The 22504-nt window shown below is 54.0% G+C and overlaps 1 protein-coding gene and 1 pseudogene across 1 annotated transcript in view; one reads left to right on the top strand and one right to left on the bottom strand.

The window, feature by feature from the left end:
* The first annotated feature begins 1375 nt into the window (after positions 1 to 1375).
* Positions 1376 to 7355, top strand: LOC112930703 (creatine kinase B-type-like; annotated as a pseudogene).
* A 2959-nt stretch (positions 7356 to 10314) lies between these two features.
* Positions 10315 to 22504, bottom strand: part of LOC112930690 (putative tetratricopeptide repeat protein 41) — a 38603-nt gene continuing 26413 nt past the window's right edge. Inside the window, 2 exon segments of the mRNA XM_072724747.1 lie at positions 10315 to 10451; positions 11178 to 11313. Of these exon segments, the coding sequence (XP_072580848.1) occupies positions 11277 to 11313 (37 nt within the window). The 3' untranslated portion in view covers positions 10315 to 10451; positions 11178 to 11276.

Consider the following 22504-nt stretch of genomic DNA (forward strand, 5'->3'; position numbering starts at 1 on the left):
GACCACGCCCTGTGGCCCCTCCCAGGGTCCCGGAGCCTCCGCCCCCACCCAGAACCTGCACAGAAGCACATTCCCTGAAGCCCTGCAAGAATCCTGAGACTCGCCCCCCATTTCTCTCTCCCAGCACTCACTTCAGGAGCCAAGGAGGAACGCAGCCTGACAACCCCTGCCCCATAGACACCAGGCCAACAGGTAAGGCCCGAGGCAGTGGGTGCAGCTGGGGGGCCCTATAATGCCACTTCCGGGAAGTTTGGAGCCTCCTTTTGTGAAGACTCAAGGCCCCTCCAGTTGCCACCCTAACCCCACACACCTTGGGGACCTCGTCAACTCGCTGGAGACCCAGCAGAGACCAGGCAGGTCCCACACAATCCCCTGCCTTCCCCTTGGGCTCCCTTCTGATAAGAAAGCTTCAGGCCCCAGGCTCAGACATCAGCCACCGGGCATCAGACACAAAATGGGCCTGAGGGCTCAGTCACAGTAGAGCCATTGACGAGGAAAGTCAGCATCCACTACACACCACAGGCTATAATAACGTTCTGGTGGAAGAAACTCAAAGACTCAGAACCGCTCCCGTGAAGGGAAGCAAAACAGTAATACTGGGAACAACAGGGGTGCCTGGGGGCTCAGTGGTGGAGCATCTGCCTTCGGTTCAGGGCGTGACCCCAGAGTCCAGGGATAGAGTCCTGCATCGGGCTCCCCGCAGGGAGCCTGCTTCTCCCTCTGCCTGTGTCTCTGCCTCTCTCTGTGTGTCTCTCATGAATGAATAAAGAAAATCTTTTAAAAAAGGATTTAACTTGAACAACAAGTAGCAAGAGGAGTGAATGTACCCAACCCCTCCCCTCCCAATCACGTTTAAGACCAATTTTTTTTTTTTTTTAATTTATGATAGTCAGAGAGAGAGAGAGAGAGGCAGAGACACAGGCAGAGGGAGAAGCAGGCTCCATGCACCGGGAGCCCGGTGTGGGATTCGATCCCGGGTCTCCAGGATTGCGCCCTGGGCCAAAGGCAGGCGCCAAACCGCTGCGCCACCCAGGGATCCCTAAGACCAAATTTTTTATTTCAATTTTTAACCTTCACTTCATTTTAGGTTTTGAATTTTTTATTTTTAAGCAGGAGGTGCCTTCAAATCTCGGGGCCAGGGATGAGGCACCGAGTCTTATGTTCTATGTATAAAATCAGAAGTGTGGAGGAGAAACTAAGGCAGGGAGGCCAGTTTAGTCCATGCGAAGTGTGAGGGTCTGGGCCTTTGCTGTGGGCCGGGATGCAACAGGCCGTGAGGCTGGCAGGCCCAGGCTGCATGTGATGGCCTGGGCAGGTACCCTGGGCACCCTCACGCCCCAGAGAGTGCTCAGGGCAGGCAGGTGGGCCTGGCGGGATGGCGCTCAGCAAGGCCCAGATGCCCGATCCAGCTCCGGAGCTGACCGGCTCTGCCACCCGCGGGCTGCCAGGTGCTCTAATCCTCTGAGCCTCAGAGGGTGTCCACCCTCAGGACGACACCCAACCATTGCGAGGACGCGTGACAAGCCAGCATGTGCTGTCCTCAGCCCAGTGACTAATCACAAACACAACGAGGCGATGCCAGAGCGGCCGCGCAGATAACACGAGCGAACCTGACATCATCAGGAAGAGGGAGGATAAGACAGGGAAATGTGACGTCATCAGGAAGAGGGGGTTTGAGATGGTGGAAGGTGATGTCATCAGGAAGAGAGGGATGAGACAGGAGAACATGACATCGTCAGAAGAGGGCGGGTGCGTCCTCAGGCTTGAGATCCTGGACTCAGAGGTGCCAGATGCTGTAATGGAGACGCCCGGCCGAGGACCCAGGTCTGGGGCGGACTTGGCGACACGACCCCGACACCCTGGGGTTGAAGGCCGAGGCGAGGGCGAGGCGAGGTGAGGTGCGGAGCCGGAGCCCGGGCCGCGGCGGCCGGGACCTGCGCCTGAGGCCACCGCCTCCGTTCAGCCCGAGCAGGGGTCGTGGGGGGCGTCTGCGGACAGGAAAGGGCTGTGCGGGGACCAGCGCTGCCCCACGTCAGCAGAGGCGGCTGCAGGGCCCCGAGGTGCCGGGGACACGGCGACACGGAGCTGGGCGGGGCGGAGTCAGCCCACAGTCGGGGGGGGGGGGGGGGGGGGGGGGCGGAGCCCGGGCGGGGGCGCAGGCGCCGGGGCTACTCTCCCGGGCACGGCCGCTGAGCCTCCACGCGGTGCTGCCGGGGTCACCGTGGTCACCGTGGTCACCGTGGTCACCGTGGTCACCGTGGTCACCGTGGTCACCGTGGATACCGCGCCCGCGCTTCCTGGGCCTGCCCTCCCCTCCCCCCGCACCCCTCCCGGCGCCTCGCAGCGCGACCGCGGGGGCGCCCCCGGGCCCTCCACCCTCCGGCCACCCCCGCCCGCCCGAGGTCGGGGAAGGCGCCGCGGTCCCCGCCCGGCCACCCGCCCGCCGCCGCCGCCGCGCCCTTCTCCAACAGCCGCGACACCCTGAAGCTCCGCTTCCCGCCAGGATGAGCCCCCGGACCTCCGCGGCCACAACCACGTGGCCGAGGTGCGGACCCCGAGAGCTCGCCGAGCGGCTTCCCGCCGGACGACGTCATCCAGACCCGCGGGGACAACCCGGGCCACCCCACACCGTGACCGTGGGCTGCGGGGCAGGCGGCGAACAGTCCTAGGACGTGTGCAAGGAGCTCTTCGACCCCGTCCTCGAGGACCCGCACGGCGGCTACGAGCCCAGCGACCAGCACAAGACCGGCCTGAACCCCGGCACCTGCAGGGCGGCGACCCGGACCCCAACTCTGTGCTGAGCTCGCGGGTGCGCACGGGTCGCAGCATCCGCGGCCTCTGCCTCCCCCCGCACTGCGGCCGCGGGGAGCGCGGTGCCCTGGAGCCGCTCGCGGTGGAAGCTCTGTGGAGCCTGGACGGCGACCTGGCCCCGGTACTACGCGCTCAAGAGCAGGACCGAGGCGGAGCAGCAGCAGCTCATCGACGACCACTTCCTCTTCGATAAGCCCCTGTCGCCCTGCTCCTGGCCTCGGGCACGGCCCGCGACTGGCCGGACGCCCGAGGCATCTGGCGCAATGACAAGACCTTCCTGGTGTGGATCAACGAGGAAGACCACCTGCGGGTTATCTCCATTCAGATAGGGGGCAACATGGGGATCCCTGGGTGGCGCAGCGGTTTAGCGCCTGCCTTTGGCCCAGGGCGCGATCCTGGAGACCCGGGATCGAATCCCACGTCGGGCTCCCGGTGCATGGAGCCTGCTTCTCCCTCTGCCTGTGTCTCTGCCTCCCTCTCTCTCTCTCTCTTTCTCTCTCTCTCTATCATAAATAAAAAATAATTTTAAAAAAAGATAGGGGGCAACATGAAGGAGGTGTTCACTCGGTTCTGCAATGGCCTCACCCAGATTGAAACACTTTTCAAGTCAAAGAATTACAAATTCATGTGGAACCCTCACCTGGGCTACGTCCTCACCTGGCCATCCAACCTGGGCTCAGGCCTGCGGGCAGGTGTGCACATCAAGCTGCCCCACCTGGGCAAGCATGAGAAGTTCCCGGAGGTGCTCAAACGGCTGCAGCTTCAGAAACTAGGCACAGGTGGTGTGGACACAGCTGCTGTGGGTGGCATCTTTGATGTCTCCAACGCAGACCGCCTGGGCTTCTCAGAGGTGGAGCTGGTACAGATGGTGGTGGATGGCGTGAAGCTGCTCATCGAGATGGAGCAGCGGCTGGAGCAGGGCCAGGCCATCGATGACCTCGTGCCTGCCCAGAAGTGAGGCCTCAGCCCACATCTGCCACCACCACCAGCCCCGCTGCTTCCTAACTTATTGCCCAGGCAGTGCCCACCATGCACCCCTCTGATGTTCGCCACTTGGCAGCTGAGCCCTTAGCCTCGCTGTAGAGACTTCTGTTGCCCTTGGTAGAGTTTATTTTTGTGATGGCTAAGATGTTGCTGATGCTGAAATAAACTAGGGTTTTGGCCTGCAAAAAAAAAAAAAAAAAAAAGGAAGGCGCGGTGGCCCAGGGGCAGTCTCCCTAAGGGGACGAGCTCTCCTGTTTCCGAAGGTCGAAGGTTGGCAAGGCTCCAAGGGCTAGGCTGGAGGCTCCACGGGACGTTGTCCCGTGGTTCCAGAGGCCACACCCTGTGCGCTGCACGAGGACAGGAGGAGGACAGGAGGCGCCCAAGTTGCCTGCCCCAGCCGCCCTGGGCTGGGGCGGTGGGGGTTGGGAGGGGTGTGGGGGTGACTCTGCCTGGAGGGCCATGCATCTGGACTTCTCCTCTACAAGGCCATGGCTCCGCTGTGAGGCCTCCTGCTGCTGAGAACACTCCTGCCTCTGCTCACTGGGCTGGTCTCAGGAGGAACAAAGGGGACTTAACCAGTGCCCAACACCCATGACATCTCCTGGGAGGCAAGACAGTAGCAGGCCGCGCTCGGTGCAATGGGCTCTTGTGGTTCACGCTGGGCATTCTACAGAGCACGTCCCCCGGGATGGATGGCTTGATCCTCACAGTCGTCCTGGGAGGAAGACACTGTCCCCGCTCTCCTTTTACTAATGAAATGGATGAGATCCCAAGATGTGATGTTGTTACTGTCATGGACTTGAACCCGGGCACCCAGGGCACGGAGCCACCGCCATGGAGCACCTGCAGTCTCACCTGCACACTCCCTTACTTGGACTCCTGCTCCTAGGAAGGCTACGTACGGATTTGCACTCAGGCTCTGGAAAGCAGCAACAGCATGTCCGTCCCAGGGGCAAGCACTGGCAGGTGGCTGTCCCGGGAGAGGCAAGGGGGACACATGTCCAGGTAGGTGGGATGTGGAAGTGATGGCCAGCCAGGTAGCAGAGAGCAGAGGGACAGAACTGCACAGCTTCATGACTTAGCCTGGAACGTCCCGGCCCTCCGCCAGCTGACTGGGCCAGGCAAGGGTGTGGGTGTTGGCGTCTGCAGACACACAACGCTTCCCTCACACCAACATGCCCAGGGACATGCTCAGGCCCTCGGAGGCTGGCCCCAGTCACAGCCACAGGATAACACCCACAAGCCTCTGCTATACGCAGAGACCAGCAGGGACTGTCTCCTCATGGGGGATGGTACGTGGGCTCTTGTCAGTCCTCCTCAAGTAGGCCTCACTCTGGACCTCTGTGCTCACCTCTGCATCTCCCATCCTAGCAAGCTTCCTGCTAAGTCAGTTCAAGGTGGCCCCCACCCCTGATGTCTGACTGCCCTTAGTGTCAGACTGTGGTCCTCATTCCCAGTTGCAGCCCAGGTGAGGCCCCATCACCCTGGCCTGCCCTCCCATGGGGAGAACCCCCAATGTTGAGCCGGGGCCCCTCCCTCCAATGCTTCCTCTGGGCAGTTCTCCACCCACCCACAGCCCTCGCCCCACCTCTCTTTGTGTCTGGGCTTAGATCCGATCTTTTCCCCTCTGGAGAACACCAGTGCAGGACCTGAGTGAATCCACTTTACCTGTAACAGGGGTTGTTGAGATCGAGAAAGCGAAGGAGGACTCCAGGAGATAAAACGTTTTTTATTCCGCATCTTCTCCTGCTTAGTGCTTCTAGGACCCATGCCCCCACCCACTCTACATAGGCCTTGTAGGCTCTACACGCAAAGATCTTATGTCCTCCTTGTGAGGTCAAGGAAGTAAAGACTTCTCTAGAGCAGAGAACACCTAAGAAAGGAGCAGGTGAGAAATGACCGGGATAAAGCCATGACGCGCGGACTCCAGACTGCCTGCGCCAGATGTCTCGATGCCAAGGTCCCCGGGCCCCGAGAAGCAGCACCTGGGGCCTCGCCTTGGTCTAACCAGGTCCTGGATGCCTCAGGGGTCATGTACACCAGACCACTGCCCTCAGTAAGACCCCCGGATCCCAAGCGAAAATGAGACTCGTGTTCTTTCCTCCCTGTGTCTCCTGGACACTCTGTCTGTACCCCTCACCCTGTCCGTACACATGGGCAATAAACCCCACCTTCACCTCCTGCTGGCTCATGTTTGCCTTCCATCCTGCCTGAAGCCAAGGACCCTCTCAGCTGGTCCCACAGGCCCCCCTGGGTCCCTGGCCCCTGCCTGCCTACATCATTACAGATGATTTTTTCTTGAGCAGCTCCAACAATGCCTGGGGTGGAGGGGGGAGCTGAGCAAAGCCTCACAACTACAGGGGGAAGGGCCCAAGCAGTGAGACACCCCCAACAGTTCAACCCCAGACCTCCCCGCCATGGTGTTTTGCTGGGAGAAAGACACACTACTTGAGACGTTTTATTAGACTTGCCCTGGGGCACCTGGGGGCTCAGTCGGTTGAGCATTGGACTCTTGGTTTGGCTCAGGTCACAATCTTGGGTTGTGAGATCGAGCCCCATGTCAGGATCCATGCTCAGCGCAGTGTCTGCTTAAGATTCTCTCTGTCCCCTAGCCCCCTCCCCAGCACACTCATGCTTGTTCTCTCGCTCGCTCGCATTTTCACTCGCTCTCTCTCTCAAATAACTTTTTAAAATCTTTTTTAAAAACTTGCCTTTCACTATCTCCTGGTAGAAAAAACAGTAAATCTGCTAAAAATTCCATAATTTCTCCAACTAGGATATTTTTCTTACCAAACAAACTTCTCCTGATATTTAAGCATTTTAGAAATCTCATTTTTGCAAGAGAAGTATTCCCAGCTGCACACATGCTTGTGTGTATTTAATGATACATGAGCACAATAATGTTGGCTATTTCTGTGTGCCATGAAAAGTAATTCCTTTTTTTTAAATTTAAATTCAATTTGCCAGCATATAGTATCACACCCCGCACTCATCCCATCACATTCCCTCTTCAGTGCCTATCACCTAGTCCCCCAGCCCCCTACCCTTTGTTTCCCAGTCAGGAGTCTCTCATGGTTCGTCTCCCTCTCTAATATTCCCCACTCAGTTTCCCTCCTTCCCTCAGCGTCCCTCTCACTACTTATATTCCACGTATGAGTGGAACCACATGACAACAGTCCTTCTCCAACTGATGTATTTTACTCAGCATAATACCCTCCAGTGGCATCCATGTTGATGTAAATGGTAGGTATTCGTCCCAAAAGTAATTCTTAGAAACATCCTTTGTTTTATACAGGAAGATATGGAATAGTAGCAGGGCAGTTTATGGTGGTAGAGACTCAAGACCTTCAGAGCAACACGTAAGAAGGCCTCCTTTAGGGATCTCTGGGTGGCTCAGCGGTTTAGTGCCTGCCTTTGGCCCAGGGCGTGATCCTGGAGTCCTGGGTTTGAGTCCCACATCGGGCTCCCTGCATGGAGCCTGCTTCTCCCTCCTCCTGTGTCTCTGCCTCTCTCTCTCTCTCTCTCTCATAAATAAATAAATCTTTAAAAAAAAAAAAAAAGGCCTCCTTTACTAGAGGCTAGGCACTAATCTGAACCCCAGCTGGTGTCAGGCAGGTGGCACGATGGGGGCCATCCTGTGTCCTGTACCAGCTCGTACCACCTGGCTCCACCCACCCAATGTCAGCAACAGTCCTGACAACCTGAAGTGTCCCCAGACCTTGCCAGAGAGCCCCTGAGGGGCAGAGTCAGCCCGCTGGAGAATCCCCCAAGTTGAGGGCAGAAATGCTAATGTTCCACATTCTTCACCCTGTCAGGCAGGAAATGGACTCACAAGTGTGGGTTGAGAACATTGACCTTGATGGGGAAAACTAGCACAGGAAAGAATGATTGTTCAAGAAAAAAACACATGTTTACACGAGAACACCTTTGGTGTATTTCATGGTCGCCTGGTCTCGGGGGCTGTCGTACAGCAGGCTGGAAATTTCAGTAGCACATTCCCAGATGTGACGTTCTTTCAAGTAGTCTCCGGCCCGACTTTGCCAGATTGTTCAGTACTCTGCCTGTGGGGAATACATTTCGGCAAAGGAGAGGATGCTTGGGGTGTGTTGCTCTGCGAGAGTTGAGATGTCCTTAATAGATCAATTACTGGCCTGGACTGCAGCGGGATCGGCTTTCAGGCCAGGCCATGATGTGCCTGCGCAACAGCAACTAGGCTGAGGAGCTGAGACAATGCACTGAACCTGAATTCTGAGGCTGTTTTGCAAATGAGTAGATCAGAAATTAAGTAAGACTACGGATGTAGTGAAACCAGCTGTCACTGCAGTGCCCAAGTCCTCCCGAAGGACCCAGAACAGTCTTGTAGTAAAAAATAATAATGGGGCAGCCCCGGTGGCTCAGCGGTTTAGCGCCGCCTACAGCTCAGGGTATGATCCTGGAGACCCGGGATCGAGTCCCACATCAGGCTCCCTGCATGGAGCCTGCTTCTCCCTCTGCCTGTGTCTCTGCCTCTCTCTCCTCTCTGTGTATTCTCATGAATAAATAAATAAAATCTTTAAAAATAATAATAATCATCATCATCATCATCCAGCCTTACAGCAAAAGGCACAGGAATAAGCCCCATAAACCCAAGTAATAAGGAGCTTTCTTAGAGACACACCACCTTCCACAAGGCCCCCCATTTGGTTCTTTTATTGAGTATTGTATATTCTGACTCCTAGAATGCTGGAAAGTGCTCTCTAAGCCACACTCCATTAGGAAGAGAAGAAGTCGTTAACGATGTTCCCAGAAGGTGTTAGAACTGCCTTGGTAGCAGCAAAAAGAAGCAGATCGAGATTTCCGTTGTAATGACAGAGGCGTACCATCTCCCGGTCAGGATGGGCCTTCCCACCGTCAACACTACCTCACTCACTGCCCCAAGCCCACTGCTCTCCACCCCCAGCCCCACCCAGGGCCTCACACCTGACACGTGGGCATCAGGATGGACAGCCGTGTACCCCATCTCCTGCGTCCCTTCTCAGTCGCCATGGGTCCCATTCTCTGCAAAGCAACAAAAGTAATCCCAAAACAGAGATCAAGTGATATCATACCCACCTAACAGCCTGTAAGGCTTCCTCTCACAGAGGACAAAATCCAAATGCTGGCCCGAGGCCCAAGGCCCAAGGCCAAATGCCCTACACAATCTGGGCCCAGGGGCCTCCTGCCATTTGCTCAGGAAGGCTCTTTCCACGGCTACCACAGGCACTGCCCCTCCCACCTCAGGGCCCTGCATGCGCTGTTCCCCCTCCAGGACCATACAGCTCAGCCAGAGAAGCCTTCAAACCTTTCAGAAGCAGACTCTCCCCCTGCATACGCTCTACCTGCATCTCCTTTGTGTCTTTCATTGCATTTACTCCAACCTGCAATGATTGTGTGTCATGTGTTGCCTCCCTTAGAGGACAGAGCCGATGACTGTCCAGGACGGCACCTGGTATGCAGCGGCTCAATGAACAGTTCTCAAGTGTGTGAGCTCTGGCATCTGGGAGCCCTCACCCCTCCACCTTCACCTGCTTACTGGGTCCTGAATCCTGGCCTGACCCTTGTCAAAGACTGAAAGTACAGGGGTTTCCCACCAAGGTCGCTACTAAAGACGCTGGTCTACTCCCAAGCACCCCTTTCCAGCAGGGCCCCACCACTTCCACTGATTGGACTTCCGTAGAGGGTCACATATGTCTGTACCAGGCAAAGGGCTGCCCAGCTCCTTGGAGCTCTGCCCTTTAGAGGGTCCTGCTGGCTTTGGAAGGCCAGTCCCCAAACCCTCCTGAAGGCCTCCTGGTTCCCACCCTGGGTTCCTCAGCTCACAGATGTCCCAGGATGCCCATGACAGCTGTGCCTTAGAAGCTACACTGTAGGGGCACCTTGGGGCTCAGTGGGTGAGTGTCTGCCTTCAGCTCAGGGCGTGACCCTGGTGTCCTGGGATCGAGTCCCGCATTGGGCTCCCTGCAGGGAGCTTGCCTCTCCCTCTGCCTGTGTCTCTGCCTCTTTCTCTGTGTCTCTCGAATAAATAGATAAAATCTTTAAAAAGAAGAATCAGCAGCAGCTACACGGGAGCTGCCCCGAGGACCACAGCTCCAGGAATGTCAACCACCAGGGCTTCTGTGCACTGAGGAGCTGTTACACACAGGCTGCAGGGCCCAAGCAGCCCAGCTGGACTCTCAGCTACAAAGTGGAGATGGCCGCCCACACTTTGTGAGGTGAGTCTGAGAGTGGAAGCTCCTAAGTACAAAGCACCTTACACATAACATGCATCCAGCAATGACAACTGCTACTATCCAAATGGGTTTACAGATAAGATCTAGGGAGGGTGGGGAGCTTGCTGGTGGCCTTGGATCCTGTAGCTGGCAGTAGCAACCTCCCCCTCCCACCAGCCTGTACCTCCTCCACCAAGGGGTGGAGCCCCTTGTCTGCCCATGGATGAAGCCTGGTGATGCGCTGTGACCACCGACTGAAACACAAGAGGGTTTGTGCCGCTTGTGAGCCTAGGTGAGGGCCCTGTACAGGCTTCTGCTTGCCCTCCTTTGGAATCCATGCCCGCCGAGGGAATCAGCCAGGCTGTCCTCCTGAGGTGACAGACGTGTGCCCAGGCACCCCATCACCTTGGCCGGATGACCACCAGACATCTGCGGGAAGCACCAGAGACCAGGTCATCTCAGACCCATGCCCCATCCAGCCTGACTCTGAGCTCCCCTGGGCCTGGACCCCCCATCTGCGGGCCTGTGAGCAGGGAGCCATTGTCAGGCAGCTGCATCCTGGGTGGTTTGTTCAATGCAACAGCAGCTAATTAACGCAGCCATTTAAATATGGTGTCAGTCTCACATCCTTTGCCTTGGTGTGACCGCAAGTCAGTGCTTCAAAAATACCTAATAGCTTCACTCATCAAACACTCTTTGTGTCTGTCTCTGAGCAGCATGGTGGGGCCGGGCACTCCCACAGCCCCTCACCATGAAGGCCTCAGCTATCCCCTCGTTCTCCCTCTCGTGACATGAAGGACATGACCTGGGAGGCTCAGGAGCGTCTAGAGGACACGCAGTTCGGGGAGGGGAGATCCAGCCCTGGGGCAGGCCTCAGTGGTGGGAAGGCCCCCACCCCTCCCACCCCCCCACCCTGAGACCCCGGCCCCCCACCCCAGCCCCCTTCCCACCATCCTGAGGCCCCTGCCCTGCCCCCGCCTCCCTGTCTCCCAGTCTGCTTCAAGGCCCCCAGAGGCTGGGCTGTCCCGAGGATGCTCACGGGTCACCCCCATGCCCCCCGCAGGACGCAGTGCACAGAGCCCCCATGAGGGCTGCTGGGGACCCACCTAGCCCAGCTCTGACACACACACACAGGCCCCCGCCCCAACTGCCAACCTTTCTGCCTCACGACGTCTTGATTGTCTTTGATGTCGCCAGGTGAAAACTCCATGAGGTTGGACCAGGCTTTCTGGAAACAATGGAATCCCTCGTGGGTCAGCCCAACCTCAAGGTAGAGCTCTCCAGTCGCATTCTGCACAGTGGGAAGCACCTGTGTCAGGGCCTGGCTCTGCAAAGAAAAAATGCCCTCCTGAGGGGACACAGCCCCAGGCTGGCACCGCCGCCCAATGCCCACCAGCAACCTCCTCGCAGAAGCAGCCACGCCTGCACCCCTTCTTCTCTTAGGGAATTTAAATATTTATAAAATGCTGTGAGACATTTATGGGGAAACAGTGTAAACCAAAAATAAATTGGGGAGAATGTTTTCAGAGGCTATAGTTCATAGCAGTAAACATTTTTGAAGAACAACACACCATTGTGCACATGTGGAAGTTCCCAGGGGATATACTCTCTAGAGCTCACATGCATACCCAACAATACCATCCATGTGGCCCTTAATCCAAGGGTAACCAGACATCTGTTAGCACAGTACACAACTTGTTTAGGGATTTGCCACTGCAGCATATTTCGTTCAGTGGCACTTACACTCCGTGACTCCAAATCACTCCTCTCCCAAAACGTTTTCAGCACATGGGAACACATCCGTTGGGTATAATCTTCTAAAAGTCCAGTGTAAGACATGAGAGTCAGTGATGAGTTATCTTACTGCTGGCATCTCATGTCAGAAAACGTGATATTGGGGCTCCTGGGAGGCTCAGCCAGTTAGGCCTCTGCCTTTGGCTCAGGTGGTCCTGGGATTGAGTCCCAGGTGGGGTTTCATGCTCAGCGGAGTCTGCTCGTCCCTCTGCCTCTGCCCCCTCATGCTCTCTCTCTCTCCCTCTCTCTCTCTCACTCATATAAATAAATAAAATCTAAAACTAAAAAGAGAACATGACATCAACAAGAACATCTGTGCATGGGTTTGGCCCTACTCGAATGAGCGATCATCCTCGCTGGCTCCTCCACAGCCTGGTGCCTGCCCAGCAGAGGCCCGACTGCGCCCGGCTCCTGGGTGTGAATTCCGCTCCCCTGCACCTGCTCAAAGTGCTTCTCCATGCCACACTGACCCCCGCAGCTTGGTGCAGGCACGGCCCAGGAAGGGACTGGGAAAAAGGTCAGCTTGCAGCCCTGGAGGCAACCAGCTGTGCTAGGGGTCCCGGGGCCATAGGCCTCCAGCTCCATTGCACACCCCTCATATGGACCTATAAAGGTGACCCTTCTCAGCAGCTGGCCCAGGCCTCATCCTTCCCACCCCAATTCAGAGACAGACTCCAGGCTGACTGCATGACAAACCCCTGAAAGACTGCCCCCAGATACTGGCCCGCATCATGATTGGCTGCAAGTCACAGAGAACCCAGGTTAATAATGACTTGAGGGGTCCCTGGGTGGCTGGGTCTGTTAAGGGTCAGCATTCAGCTCAGGTCATGGTCCTGGGATCCTGGGATCTAGCCCCACTTCTGGTCCCTGCTCGGTAGGGAGCCTGCTTCTCCCTCTGGCCCTCACCGCCACCCTTGCGGCTTTCTCTCTTCTCTCTCTACTAAATAAACAAAATATTTAAAATAGAACAAAACAAAAACAGTGACTTGATTTCTCTCTTGTGCAGCAGTCAGGAAATGGGTGGCCCAGAGTTGCAGACACACCACAGTGTCAGAGACTCAGATTCCTTTTACCTTGTGGCTTGACCTTGCCTGACCTCCATTCCCAAGGATACTTCCTGTTGCAAAATGACTGCTCCATCTCTGGCCATGATATCCACAATCTCACCAGCAGAAAGGAGGAAAGAGAAGGGGATCAGACTCTTCACTTCACGAAAACCCTTTAGAAGCTGTCCACACCATTCCCACTTACTCTGGCCAGCCCACACTTAGGCACGTGCTCATTTCCAGTTCCAAGGAAAGCTGAGAAATGTGGGCTTTTTTCCAACCATTCACTGAGCTAACCATTCGGGAGAGGGGCACATCACTTACTATGAAAGGGGGGATGGATCCTAGGAGATTACAGTCTGGTATACCTCATTCACACTTTTCTTTTGAATTTCAATTTCACAGTGTTTTCACCCATTTTCTTTCCTCCTGCGTGTCTCAGGGGAAGGGATGACCAGCCTCCTTTTCAAGGACCCATCCCTCCCTAGGCCTTCCGAGTCCTGCCCCCTCACAGAGTCCCCGCTGACATCTCCAGTCTGCCCATCTTCCCAGCTCCTTTCCTGTTCCACACATACATACGTGTCCTGGACCAAACCTCACCTGAAGCCATGCTACCACCAACAAGCTTCTCAGACTAGTCTCAGTACGTGCTGTCCTCCCTGTCAGCATCACACAGTCAACTCCAAATGCCCCACAGTTCAGCACCCCCGCATCCACCCCTTCCATGACTGGGGGTCACCACTGACCCCCACTCAGCAGTCTTTGTGCAGCCCCCTGAGCAGCACACCCTCCTTGGTTCAGGGGGGACCTTCTGTCCCTCACGCATTCACATGCCCCTCCTCCCTGTGTCCCTCCAGGCGTGAAAAAGCCCCCGTGTCACTCAGAGGTGTGCTCCCCATGGGCTTCCAGGCCCCGCAGATGAGCAATCCTGTCTCTGTCCATACCCACCCCAGCAGCTGACAGTGCCGCCCACACCTCCTTTCCCACCTGCAGACTCAGGACAGGGAACATTCAGGGTCCCTCCTGTTCCCCTCCAGATTCCCCTCCGGATTCCCCACACCTGTCAGACTCAGGTGCGGCCGGGCTGTGTCCCCAGCCAGGCCAAGGAGGGCAGAAGCCCGGGGGGAGGAAAGCTAGCACCCTAGCCCCCCACCGCCCTGCAGCCTGGGTGTCACTGCCCTGGGGCCAGGGGTACACAGCCGGGCATGCAGGCACGCTGTCAAGCTTCCCCCCAGGGCACAGCTGTCATCCCTGGAATTTTGGACTGTCCCCTGCTGCCTCCGGGCTGTCCCCTGCTGTTCCCTGCTGCAGCAGGACCCCGAACCCAGGTGGAGCTTCGCAGGCTTGGTCAGCAGTGCTCAGGACAGGAAGGGGGTCTTCCTTGGTCACCGTCCACAGTCGTACCAGCTGCCGCGTATGGAGCTGCGTGCTCCCTGCATGTGATGTCTTGGGTCTTTACAGACGTGCCACAAAACAAGGGGCCACTGCTCCTCCACTGCAGGTGGGGAAACTAAGGCTCCCCAGGTTCAGTCAGTGTCCGAAGCCTGCGTGGCTTGCATGGGGGAGGCCGGGGGTGCCCCGCCTCCAGGGCTCTGCTCCGGGCCTTGTCCTTCACAAGGAGGTTTCTGACCCGTAACCACAGGCCCTTTCGCAAAACCATCTGCCTTCACCACCCGCGTGGCGGGCAGCGACACCCATGCTCCCAACAAGCGCTTGGGCGCAATCAGCTCCCCAGCCTGAGCACCGTGCCACTGGATGGAGAGGGGTCCTCCCCACGCAGGGTGTGTGGCAGTGCCCCTGTCCCCGGGTCGTGAGCACCCGACTGTGTCCCCTGTGGCCACGGCCTCCTGGGGAGCACAACTGCCTCCCTGCAGAAAACTATGGCCTGCAACTCCTGCAACAACCCGAGCTGAATGTGCTGCACATGCCAGACGGGTACGTCACGAGTAACCAGGTCAGGAGCCACAGGCACCTGTTCCAGAGAAGCCGTTATCGCCAAAGTAGCTTCAGAAGTGTCTTTGGGAAGTACCTCCAGGGCCCCAGGATACTCCCAGATCAGTCCCCATGGTGGCTAGTCCCGAACCACTGATGCAAAATACTTTGAGAACAGAACCTGAGAGTGACGACTCCTAAAGGAGCCTCAGGGACAGAGATTCCCCTCAAGTGTCCAGCTCTGGCGCGCCTCCTGCAAAGCCATCGAACCTTCCACGACCGCGACCGTGTATCGCCCAGGCCACGCTCCCTTGCTGCTCTGCGTGTTCTCAGCGGCTTCCGGCCACACAGGGAGCTCCTTTCAGACAGAGAGCGTGCCTGCCTCGCTCCTGCCAGCATCCCAAATCCTGGCACAGCGCTCGGGCAGGCAAGGCCCTCAGTCAGCGTCCACGGAGTGGGTGAATGAGTGAACGACTACGTGAATTCAGTGACAGTCTCAGAAAATAACTGGTGCTCCCCACGCAGACACTTGTCAGGGATGAACACCTGGACCTCGCAGGAAAAAAACGGGGGCTCAGGGGAACTTCCAGAATTAGAGTAGGATAACAGAGAACCGCTGGACTCCACTCCTGGGAAGATGGAAGAGCTCAGGGTCGCTGAAATCAAGCTGCCCTACTGTGAGGAAGCAAGGCCTCAGGTACCTTGCCCCCACAGCCAGCAGTAACAAACAGCCGCCAGGTCTTGCACCTCACTGTGTGCCACACGGGCTGAGAGGTGCTCTATGTCCTTTCTTCCCTGAGCCTGTTAACAATCCCTGGAGCCAGGTCTGGGATCCTCAACACTCAGAGAGGTCAGAACCCTTGCGGAGCTCACACAGCAGCAAGGGCCAAAGCACTTCAAACCTGGCCTGCCAGAAAACATCAGGGCACTGCTCACACCTCTGTGCTGCCTTCTAAAGGACGCGGAGTGTCTGCAAATTCAAAGTGATCCACCAATTCACTTATTAGGCACCTGTAGGTTGTAATATGCCTCGGAGGATATAAACATTGGTGACCAAGCATGATCTCTGCCACAAGAAGACTTGCCATGTTAAGTCTTATTAACCTCTTTAGATAGAATGCTTTCTGGGGCAGAGGCAATGTTTTAGAAAAATTTGAAGGTCTTTGTTTTAAAATAAAAACAGCTTTGTCTCTGGTTAGTTATACTACTCTTGGTCTACACATGCTACTGAAATAAGGAAAATTTATAAGTTTTTAAAGGCCAGTTAAATGTCCTCGTATGCATAGTTAGTTATGTATTATGAGCAAAATTTTCATTGTATTCAGCAAAGCCAAAACTTAATATTTCAGAAAAAGTCAATCACTATTGAGACAAGATAATAAACTTTCCCCAACATTTTTGTGAAAATTACAACCAATTAAAACTATAACCAAGGCCTTAACCAGTCTTTTGTTAGTTCTTTCAACCCACTGTTCTATTCCTTTTTTTTTTTTTTGTGGTTTTTTTTTTCTTTTTTTGCTTTATCAACATTCCCTTTTTTTCCCCAAAAAATTTCACCTCTTGGATCCCATCTATCTACTACTTGTCAACACTAATCTATGGTTCAGGGTATGGATTAAAGTCGGCTTCCTCTCTGATTAACATAATTAATTTATCATTTGTTATTTATCATTAACTCTTCTCTTTGTGGATGAGATTATAAAGGAACAAAGGTAAATAATATCTGAAAATATCTAACACAAAAGGAAGGGCATTTGAAGGATTTAAAGTGATTTTCCACTTTACCTGTGCTAGCATGTTCTCGATGTTCAAGAATAGCCCTTCTGCTTCCTTGGTCTTGCCTATAAGCTTCAGAAATTTCCCGATAAAGAACATTAATCAGCATTTGTTAATGGTGGTGACCTCAAAAAGCCTGCATTCCAGCACTAGATAGGAAAGAAAGGTGAAGCATATTTGGGAAGGAATAAAGAACAGCCATCACCTAATCTTGACATAGGACTTATAAAGACATCAGCCACATTTCAGTGTTCCTCAAAGGATTAGCACTTGGCTTTTATTAGTGCCTACATGTATCACCAGGTATTTCACACAATGACATGAAAAATAATGCTTTTAAATAATCTTGACAGGTAAATGTTGAAAACTAGAGTGCAAAAGAGTTCTTTCTATAGCACAGTCCATATACTTCAGGAGTTTGTATTGGGGATGATTTTCAGGCAAGAGTAAACAGGCGTTTAAAATTACTTGCACAGTTCTGCCCTCTGTTGTAACTATCTTGAATTACTGGCTTTAACAGAAAGAATAAAATGTTAAGAGAACCAAATAAGGAACACACAGGGTGTGTGTGTGCGTGTGTGTGTGTGCGTGTGTGTTATACAAAATTCTAGAACTTGAAGATTCCATACATGGTACTGCAAAGCCATCACTTTCAGACTTTTTCTTCCCCAATATTCCAGCATCTGACATTTCACTATTGCCTCATCACAAAGCATTGCATCTAATGTATGTGACACAAGGACATCCCTTGTTCTCCCTCTGCTGTTCTGGACATGGAATACACTCCTGCCTTCTTTCTGCCAGCTTCTCCAGGGATCGCCATTTGTGCACAGAATAAACACTTATTGAGCACTTGCTGCCCATCAGGCAGCATTGTTGGCTCTCAACACCGAGCACAGTAGATGAGGCTGCAGCCCTCAGCACAGCAGAGAGGCCAGAGGGCTCTGACACATACAGTGCTTGGAGTCCAAAAGCAAAAACTAAGTCAGGGCCAAGGGAGAGAGTGCGCTAAGGGCCAGAGTCCAAGACTCTTGTCCTCAGCGGCCATCCAGGCAAAGGCACCTAAGGTAGGCATGAGAACTGAGGGGTAGAGGGTGTCTGGGGGGCTCAGCCGGTGAAGCACCTGCCTTTGGTGCAGGTCATGATCCTGGGATCCTGATTGAGTCCCACGTGGGGCTCCCTGCATGGAGTCTGCTTCTTATTCTGCCTGTGTCTCTGCCTCTCTCTCTCTCTCTCTTTCTGTGTGTCTCTCATGAATAAATAAATAAATTTTTTCTAAAATTGCTCTCATTATTTTAAACTCTCATTCTCACATATTTCTTTCTCCAAGAATTTTAAAATCATTTTGAAATGTTTTAATCCCATTGGGATCTCAATTAGAATTGTCTTATGTATATAAGTCAATTGAGGAAGAATTGATAAGCTTTACAACCTTGAGTTGCCCCATCCAAGAATATAGTACATCTCCCTATATACTAAAATTTTATTTTCTATAATTCTAAAGCTTTTTTAAAAAACAGAGATCCTACACATTTCTTGTTACACCTCTTCTTAGATACTTCATACTTTCTGTGGCCATTGTAAATTGCATCTTTTGTTCTTTTAATTTTTCTGTAGAGCTATTTTAAAAATTGTTTTTAATAAACCATTTTGTTTCATCTATCTAAAATATTGAGAAGTTTCCAAAGGCATCAAGGGCAACGCATCAGATTAGTCATGAAAAGCAGATGTTGTCCTGTTTGCTACAATCTCCAGACAAGATCCTGTACTGTAGTGCATTTACCCTCTGCCTTTAAAAGAGAAATGATTGTCCGCAACCTGCCACACCTGCCACCTGAAGGGTAGCCCACCATCGGTCAGGATGGGGACATGCAGGTTTTCAGCCTGTCTCTTTTGATGTTTGACTTCCTCTAAAAATGCAACTGCAGCCAGAAATGGATTTTCTCCACTTTGATGTGACCCAGGACTCCAGCCAAAAACAAGTTTATCAAGTCCCAGATGATCTATAAAAACTGGCCCGACCATTGAGGTTGCCCAGGCTACTGGGCAATCACTGGGAGATGTACCCGGCCTGGACGCATCCCGCAAGGGGACAGACCCAGGCAGCAGGTGCGCAGGCAGGCCGGCAAGCAGGCATCTGCAGAAGTGGCATCTTCTCCACCGTCCTAATGAGTTAGGGCTCCAGTTCTCGTCATCGCCACCAGGGGGGGGCCAAACCCCAGGCTCTGTGGGGACCTGACGTGGCTCTGAGCTCCCAGCCCTGAGCTGCGGTAGCCTCCTGAGCAGGGACAGTCTCACACCTGGGCTTGCACCCCAGCATGAGCTCCATCCAGCAGGGAGCCTACCCACACTGTCCTCCACAGCACAGTGCAGGCACTCAGGAAGCACGGTCAGAAGGTACCAGGGCAAGCCTGCCTGCCCACACCTGTTTATTAGGAGGGGACAGGGGGAAAAAAAAAAAGGAGGGGACAGGGGTGAGCTAGCAAGCACCCCGAGATTGCAGTCGGCAAAACAATTCCTATGAAAGCACGTTCCAGTCTGTGGGCCTTGCCCTGGGGCAGCACCCTAGGAGCACAGCCTATCTCGGGACAATGTGACCACACACTTGGCCTAACAGCCAGCCAGGCCACCGGGATGCCTCCCAGGATTGTCACACAGGATTCCTCGGAAATCAAACCTGTTCCAATGAATCTTCTATTGCTTTGGTGACAAGCAGTCTGTCTTGTGACTTTGTGACTTCTACGTTCAGCAACCCTAAGGCGCGGGCGCGGGGGCAGTGAACTACACAGCCCCCGGGAGGACTCCAGGGAGCCCCCACCCCCAGATGGCCATAGGCTGACTCTGCCAGCCAAGGTAGAGATAAGACAACAGGCCCCAAGAGCCTGCTGGTTCTGATGGAGATGATGTGCGAGGCTGCATGGAAATAAGATCTGCAGGACGTGCCCATGACTGGACGTGAGGAGTGAGGAGGATGGAAGCTGTCAAACCAGGGCTGGGGGCCAGGACTCCCTGCTGAGGAGCCCCCAGGGCCCAGAGTGGGCAGCGACTAGCCCGCAGACACTCAGACAGCAGCAGGCTTGCAAGTCAGCACAGAGGTCTACACATGTCTCCGGCCCATTCAAGGGGCCACATTCTGACTAGGCTCACTTGCAGCCAAAAAACCCTCACATGCTGTGTTGTTAGGTGCTTTCCCCCTGCCCACCCCAGCACCCAGCCCCTTTCATTGCCACAACAACCACGTATGACAAGCAGCACACATCACCAGGAGGGACATTCGCCCCACCCCGGAAGGCTCACCTGTGGTTGGCTTCCCCCTTCCTATGACACATGGTGCTTCCCCCAGCCCCCCCCAACCTGCCCAAGCCCCAGTCCCTAAGCACGGACCCCACACCTCCTCCCACCTGCCCACACCCCACATCCTTAAGCGCGGAACCCACATCCCTAAGCGCAGACCTCATGCCTCCCCCAACCTGCCCACACCCCACATCCCTAAACACAGACCCCACGCCTCCCCCCACCTGCCCATGCCTTGCGTCCCTAAGAACAGACGCCACGCCTCCCCCACCTGCCCACACTCTAATCCCTGGGGGCAGACCCCATGCCTCCCCTGCACCTGCCCACACCCCACATCCCTAAGCGCTGATACAATTAAGGATGCAATGGGTCCTCCTACATTGGTTGATGAGTGGATCAGGGAAACTCCAAAATTACATAATTCATACATGGCAAGAAGGATGCAGGTAAAAGCGGGTGCCTGGGGGGTTCAGTCAGCTAAGTGTCCAACTCCTAATCTTGGCTCAGGAAACTAAGGCCCACATCGGGCTCTGCGCTCAGCATGGAGTCTGCTGGAGATTCTTTCTCCCTCTCCCTCTGCCCTGCCCTCTTCTCATGTATGCACTCCCTTTTTCTCTCTCAAATAAATAAATAAAATATTTAAAAAACAAACAAACAAATAAACAAACAATACAGGTAAAGGCTACATGGTTAAGGACCAAAAGGGATACAGGACTGACATAGCCCAAATCCATTCCTAACTATGTGGGAGATCTTGGCCAACTTACTTCACCTTTCCAACACTCAGTTTCCCTCATTTCAACCAAGATATTAGTCATCTTATAGAGATTTTGTTAGAATTAAACAAAATACATATAAAGTACTGAAGTTAGAGCCTGGCACATGCCAAATGCTCAGAATCTGTTATTATGATCATTACATGGTAAACGTAAGGGCAGGGATTCATTTTTGAACTGGTTTTGAATTAGTTTGCTTAGTTCACTGGTATGTGGGCAGCACCCAGTGAGTCCATGGGCCCGGGAAGGTGCACAGTTACTATTTGCTGAAAGAATTAATGAATGTTATTACTGCCTAATAAGCCAGGAAATATGGGGAGCAGGATAGACAGCAAGGAGGCCTGCTATGGAGAACTCAGAGGAGAAGTACTGACCAAAGTGCTGTCCAAACCCAAGCCAGCAGGCAGATGTGGCAGTTCAGATGGGGGCTACCCTTGACAGTTAGTGCATGTTTCCAGGACTGAGTGAGGGGCCCCAGGGGGGTCTTAGGATAGAGGGAACACAGAAGGAAACTCATTTGGAGGGAATATCTGAAATAATTCAGGTTTTGCATCTATTTCATTTGAAGTGTCAACTGGTCACTCGGGAAAGTCGCTGATGGAGTGACAGCCCTGCTGGTACTGAGTGCGGAGCATGTGCTCCGATGCTCCAAAAGGAGGTCAAGGCCAGACATACAGATCAAGGAGAATGATGTCAGGAGCGTGGCTAAGGACAGGGCCTCAGGGAACAGATACAGCAGGAGAGAAAGAGGAGCCACCTCAAAACTAACACTTATTCTCCTTTCCTTATCTTCAGAAATTATGGCCCTAAGCTGTGGGAGGGGTACTCAGGGAGGTCTAAGGGAATGACCAGAACCCCGTGGGGAAACAGGAGAACAGTGACTCTTAGCCACAGTACATCCCAGCAAAGTGGACCATCAACACATAGTGATCCACTGTACCTGAGAGTGAACATCTCCTCCTCCTCGCCTTATGGCACCTGTCGGCTTTTTTTTTTTTTTTTTTTTACCTGTCGGCTTTAATCTTAGACACTGTGAACACATAAGTCCCAGCAGCATCATAGCCAACTTCTGATAACATGTTCCAGTAGTGGATGAGGTGCAGCCTTGTCCAGAAGCTTGAGTTTTGGATCTTTGATATGAAGTCTGTGATGCTTGCAATGCAATGTATTAACATGAGTCATTTCAGTGTTTTGTGCCTTGAAGGAAGCTATTCTTCTATTCACCCCATTCCATCAGCCTATTCCTTAACCACAACATCTTTCTTTGGTAGGTCACCAGGCAAATGTCAGACTGTCACTGTTAAGCCATCAAAGCCATTGCCACTCCTCTGCCAGGAGTCCCCCTCCTCTGGCAGGCTCCCCAAACCTGCCAGGCTTGCCAGCTGCACATCTCTGCTCTGGGGAAGCCCTGACCCCGTGTGCAGCTGTCTCTGGCTCCACCTGCGCCCCCCGCTACAGCCAGCTGTACCTCATTCACTCTTGCACCCCCGGAGCCCACACGAGCTGGGATTCAGGGTGAGTCGATGACACACATTTGCTGCGCGGGCACAAGAGGACAGGAAGGAAGCAGGGGTAGGTACGGAGAGGAGAAGAAATAAAGGGAAGGAAGGAAATTGAGAGGGTCTAGCCAGAGAACATGGAGCTGTTCTTTATCCTCCCCAGCTACGAGTCCTCCTGTCTCTGGAATCCTCCTCACTTTGAAAGGAATCCATGCAAAGTCAAGAAGGAAAAGAACACTCTGCAGTCGGAAGGTCAAATGGGACAATACTGAGAACCCATGAGCCACAGGAGTGGAGCCACATAAGGGGCCCCTGCCCACAAACTGGCAGGTAGTGGAAGGAGTAAAGGAACGAATACTCATGGC

Source organism: Vulpes vulpes, chromosome 10, assembly GCF_048418805.1.
Source record: "Vulpes vulpes isolate BD-2025 chromosome 10, VulVul3, whole genome shotgun sequence".
In the NCBI taxonomy this organism is placed as follows: domain Eukaryota; kingdom Metazoa; phylum Chordata; class Mammalia; order Carnivora; family Canidae; genus Vulpes; species Vulpes vulpes.